Source organism: Chionomys nivalis, unplaced genomic scaffold, assembly GCF_950005125.1.
Source record: "Chionomys nivalis unplaced genomic scaffold, mChiNiv1.1 scaffold_75, whole genome shotgun sequence".
In the NCBI taxonomy this organism is placed as follows: Eukaryota; Metazoa; Chordata; class Mammalia; order Rodentia; family Cricetidae; genus Chionomys; species Chionomys nivalis.
In genome coordinates, this window is record NW_026646889.1 from 367,403 (window position 1) to 373,477 (window position 6,075).

Genomic DNA, 6,075 nt, shown 5'->3' on the forward strand with positions numbered 1-6,075 from the left:
CAGCAAGGATATGTGGGGTGACCAGAACAGGAGAATTCTGGGAAGAGGAAAGGCTAAGTCTGCAGTCACACCCAGACATAGAGGAAACAAGATGAGAATGCGTCACTGATAAAAGGCACCAAACCATGTGGCTAACACAGACAAAAATTATGTACTAATGTAAGATGTGAAAATTAGTTAATAAAAAGCCTGAGCTAATAGGCCAACAAGTTTATAATTAATGTAGACCTCTGTGTGTTTCTTTTTTTTTTTTTCTTGTTTACGTGTGATCGAGTTTATTGTAGAGAAAGGTAACAGAGATTGGGGTTGTGTAAGAACAGTCAGACACAGAACTAACATGGGCTTAGCAGCCCAGCCACGGATCTGCCCAGTTCTTCCTCATCAAGAAGTTAATCTTTCGAGCCATTTCCATGTTGTAGATCCTCCGGCATGTTTCATAGCTCTCCCGCTGGCGGCGGCGGCAGGGCTTCTCATAGAAACGCCGCCGCTTTATGACCTCAGTAAGCCCATCGGTGGCGAGAATTCTGTTCAGGGTCCTGTATGCACCTTCCACGTTCCCCTCCTGAACCATCACAGTCCTGGCAATGAACTTCAGGTGTTTAGCCATGGCCTTGCTTTCAAATCTTCATTCTTCAGGACCTACAGGCTGCAGCCGTAGCTCTCGGACTCCAGCACCTCTGTGTGTTTCTTTGGGACTGAATGACTGAGACTGGGTGGGACAGAAACCTTTGTCCACAAGTCACTGTCAAGTGATTGTTTTGAGCATCAGAAGAGACTTTTAACATTTGAACAGTGTAGGGGCTATTGCAGACTATGAGTATCATTGAAATGACTAAATTAATTTTCTTCTTGGATGACCATAAGCCTCTAGTGACACAGGTCAGAATTTAATTGATTGAATGAAAACCTCCAAGACAAGAAGATGTATTTTAACATGTGCCTCTTCTTGATAACTTTCATTTGATTGCTTGTGAAATCATTAGTAGGAGGAGCCTCTCTGGATGAAATCTCTCATTGGGGCTGTGATATGATGTAGTAAAGAGGGCTACTTATTTGTTCCCAGCTGCTCAGCCCTGAAATAATCACACAGGAACTGTATTAATTAAATCACTGCTTGGCCTTTTAGCTCTAGCTTCTTATTTAAGGCTAACTCTTACATTTTAATTTAACCCATTTCTATTAATCTGTGTATCACTATGTGGCTGTGGCTTACTAGTTAAAGTTCCCAGCAGCTGTCTCTGGCAAGGCTACATAACTTCTCTCTGACTCCGCATTCTTCCTTCCAGCATTCAGTTTAGTTACCCCCCCCCCCCGCCTACCTAAGTTCTGCCGTATAGCTCTGCTATAGGCCCAAAACAGTTCCCTTATTAAATAATGATAATCACAGCATAGGGAGAGGAATTCCATATCGCCTCCCAATTCTTCAACTCCATCAGAGATTCCAGAAGGATATAATATTACCTAGGTAAACAGGAAGTATATTGTAAGCAACTTCCAAAACTCTAGAAATGACAAAGACATCTTGTTGCCTGGACAGTCACCCAAAGTTCTTCTGTGTTGTTGGGGGCATCCAATCTTCAGCCCACAGGTCCATACTATCAAGCAGACTTTTCCATAAAGTAGGAAATTTGAAGATCTGTTCTGCCTTGCAATGGAAAAGTCCATCAGTTGCTTTCTTCTGTGTCCTGCAGAATGTCTGGCAGACTCTTTCATGAATCAGGAACCCTGTGAGTCCTGCATGTCTAGTTTATCAAGCAGTCCTGCCTAGAGCAGTTTCTTACCCAAACGGCTAACAAACTTCATAAGGAGCCTCTTCAATGCTGATCATCCTCTTGAAGAAGATTGGTGCTGCCAAGAGCAGATGTGTCTCATTGTCATGAAAAATCTTAAGCTCTTAAAACATTTAAAGGTCATATTCTGAAAGTCTCTGAAAGATTTGAAGAATCCCTATCTATCTGAAATACATTTCTGTACATCTAGAAAATCTAACTAACATGCTACAAAGTTGACTATCACTATAATAGATGACTCTCTATTTACCTATATTTTAATTATACATTACATTTTTAAATAAGCTGCACAAATACAATGCCTTAATCAAGAGCAGAAATACATATAATAAAATTGACCTTAAATTAGTATCAATAAACCAAGGTTCATACCAATGCAAATCTCTATAGCACATCCCCTTTTAAATGTAACAAACATTTATGAACAGTATTTGGGAGTATGGGCATAGTTCTCTCCAAACTGTTTCCTGCTCTTTATTTGGTGAAGTAATTTTTTGGGTGTGTTCATAGTGACCTTTTGGGCAGTCTTGATTCATCAAACCACATTAGTCTCGAAGGATTCCACAGGTTCTCATCCTCTGTGGAAAAAAAAGGAGAACCTCTTTTCCAAAGCAACAAATCCTTAGACCCAAATTCTGAAGACATGATACCTTTAAAGTATATATGTTGGTTACTTAACTCCTTTACAGTCAAAAAATTCAAAGAAAACACAATAATATGCATAATCCAGACACTCTGTATATAGTCCATGTTTATGTGGCTTTTTTTATTCTATTACTTTTTAATATTTATTTTATTATCTTTACTCCTTTAGTTTATGATTGTCTATACTCTGTCTCTTTAAAGACTTTGTTTCATTTTTATAAACCATTTACTTCTATTTATAACTTTCTATATTTTTCTTCTCTCTCCCAAGCCTATGTACATTTTTTAAATACACCATGTCTCATTTAGAGGTCTTTTATGTATGAATCTGTCCTATTGTGTATCTGTAATTCTTTACTGTTTAGGAGTGCTTCTTAAAATGCTAAGCACTTTTGAACTTAAGCTGTGCCATTGGTAGAGCAAATACGGCCTGCCTGCTTGTTCCACCCAGTCCAACATGGCAGAGGCATGCTTGCTGCCTCTGAGAGCCATATACATTGCCCCATTTGCAGGCATACAGGGGATCTAAGTTGCCAGTAGCAATCTGCTCACAGATCCCATAGCCAGTCCTCCAGAAAGTCAGAGTTCACAGTGGCAGCATGGCCCAGAAAGCTGGCATTTCAAAATGGTGCATGTGGTGGCGCAAATGAATGTAGACAGATTATATAGATATATACAGCTTTAATAAGGAAATAGACTTACAGGACCACAGGTTCCCGCGGAGCATTGGAAAAGCGGAGCAAAAGAAAAGGGCCTGCTGGGCTCACGCCCGGCAGATTTATCCGTAAACATTAGCCCGAGGCGAACACGCCCCCAATGGGTGGGGCTATGTCCCTACATCTCCCCCTTTTGTCTAAATAAGATAGAACCAAACCAAATACAACTATATACAATAATAACAAATAATAAATATAACAAACAATATTGAGAACAAAACTTTTGCTAAACATTCTATCTCAAGGAGTCTAAATAACATAGAGAGTAACTACAATTATATAATCTTCAACTCCGTCAAAGATCTGAGAAGGGAATAAATATTACTTAACAATCGAGAGATATCCAAAATGTGCAACAATTGACAGAGACAACTGACTACCTGGGCAATCACCCAAAGGCTCGTTTGCAATGTTGAGTCAACCAACTTTGGCTAAGGCCTAACATAACTGGCATACCATTATTAAAGGCAAGGAACTTTCTTAGGACTATCCTACCCTGTCTTGGCAAGATAAGACAATCCTGTTTCATCCACTTAGGGATATTCTGTATCTTTGTCAGAAGTTGAGGTATGGGCTTTTCTTAACCCAAAGGCCAGTTCTGCCAAGAAGACAAGCTCCCAGTGGAGTGTCTTTGGTACTCAACGTTCTCTCGGGAGTAGAGTGGTGTTGCCAGGAGTAATTGTGTCTCTTTGGCACAGAAATTTTAGGTTAGATTAAAGGCCATTTTCTACAGCTCTTCGAAGAGGCTGAAGATCATACTATCTATACTAAATATAATCTCTATGTAACTAAAAGACCTGATAAACTTAAAAATAAATATGACAAACATATAATTCTCAATACCTATCTAACTTTGAAGACTAAAAGAATAAACAACTGTGCAATATATGAAGACAATGATCTTCAACTGTAAACAATGTCATAGTATCAGAGGTAGAAATGTACAATGTAATATGGTAGATATATCAATACAATATAGACAAAATTATAAGCATACTCATACAAAAATAGAGGTAGGAACACTCACATTCAATATTCAACATATCAATATACAAGAAACAGTACCAGTACAATTTTCTATAAACAGTAATTCACAAATACCAATCATCCCAAAAAACCAGTTACCCCCTTCTTCTTTTTTTTCCAAAAAAAAATATCACCCCATCCCCTCAACCCTAAACCAACCATTAAAAGATGTCCCCAACCCTGAGGGCAAACTCTGTTGGGAGAGGGGATGTCGTCCTCTAAGATTGCTTCTAGCTGACATGGGGGCAACGTTCTTCTTAGGGGGTCCTGTGAAAGCAAATGATGGTAAAATTCCCAAATTAACCTTTGACCTAAGAAAATTGTAACTAGTCTCAGAGCGTTTTGAGAAGTTCCGACCAGAGTGTTGTCAAAAATGTGCACCATTCGAAATTGTCTCTTGTAGTTGGTACCAAAAAACAGGTCTAATATTAGCGCTTTAAAAAAAAAATTCATGACGTCATAAAAACCAGATGGAGTTGATGTTGTGGGGCCCCATCTTCATCCTGGAAACTTCAAAGATTACTGTAGGAAAATTTGTTGCTTGTTATGGGAAATTTAAACATTAACAACAAGGACATATACTGACATATAAAGAAAGACACAGATATGAGGAAAAGCAAAGAAAGTTTAAGACATATATATATAAATTAATACTTACAGAACAAGTCCCTCCATCAGTAATTAAATATTAGGGGTACCTTAAATTCTTTGAAGATGGGTATTTTCCTGTGGAGATAAGAAGAGAACCCTGCCCCCAACCTATCTGTATTACTTACCATCAGTATGATTGCCATCCATGTGATTGAATTGTTATTTATCTTTCCCAACTGGCTTCTCTTCATCAAAACGAACCTTTATCAATTTTGATGGAATCCACAATTTTTCCTCACCTGTGGAGACAAGAGCAAATCCCCTTCCCCAACGCAGCACATCTCCTGGCTTCCATTGTGAGGTCAGCACATCCTTGAAATAAACTGGTTGATTTAGTTCAGTAGACTTTTCCATTATCCAATGTCTTTCTGCAGCCGATGTTCCCTTCTCATTAGCGTTGAGGAAATTCAAGGTTAACAAAGCATTATGTAACCTATTTCTGGGGGTGTTTTCCACCCCTTTCTGTTTGTTCAACATATCCTTTATAGTTCGATTTGATCTTTCTATGACTGCTTGACCTGTAGGATTGTATGGTATACCTGTAACATGCTTGATATTGTAATAATCAAAAAACCGTTTCATTTTCCTAGAGACATAAGCAGGACCATTATCTGTCTTTATTTGTGTAGGTATACCCATGATAGCCATGACTTCTAATAAATGAGTGATAACTGAATCAGCTTTTTCTGAACTTAAAGCCGTTGCCCACTGAAAGCCTGAATACGTGTCAATGGTGTGATGAACATATTTTAATTTGCCAAATTCTGCAAAGTGGAACACATCCATCTGCCAGATTTCATTCCTTTGGGTGCCCTTTGGATTAGCCCCTGCAGGCAGTGGCATTTGGTTATAGAAAGAGCAAGTAGGGCATTTCTTTACAATCTCCTTAGCTTGTTGCCATGTAATAGAAAACTCTTTCTTCAAACCTTTGCTATTAACATGATGTTTTTTATGAAATTCAGAGGCTTGTAGCACACTACCAATCAATAATTGATCAATTTCTGCATTACCTTGTGCTAGAGTACCTGGCAGACCCATATGGGATCGGATGTGTGTTATGTACATAGGGCAAAGCCTGTTCCTAATCAAATCTTGCACCTGGATAAACAAAGAGGTTAGTTCTGTATCATCAGGTATAAATTCAGCAGTTTCAATATGTAAAATAACTCTTTCTGCATATTGTGAATCAGTAATTATATTAATAGGTTCTTTAAAATCCCTTAGCACCATAAGAATGGCATATAATT

At 38.4% G+C, this 6,075-nt stretch overlaps 1 protein-coding gene across 1 annotated transcript; it reads right to left on the minus strand.

Annotated features, from left to right (window-relative positions):
* Positions 1-258: 258 nt before the first annotated feature.
* On the minus strand, positions 259-669 carry LOC130869101 (28S ribosomal protein S21, mitochondrial-like). Its single transcript, XM_057761186.1, has one exon. The coding sequence runs from the start codon at positions 605-607 to the stop codon at positions 344-346; it is 264 nt and encodes an 87-aa protein (XP_057617169.1). The 5' UTR covers positions 608-669; the 3' UTR covers positions 259-343.
* Positions 670-6,075: the final 5,406 nt, after the last annotated feature.

What these genes read in the sequence shown, in the direction of transcription:
- LOC130869101 (XM_057761186.1), bottom strand. Translation starts at nt 607, where the DNA reads ATGGCTAAACACCTGAAGTTCATTGCCAGGACTGTGATGGTTCAGGAG.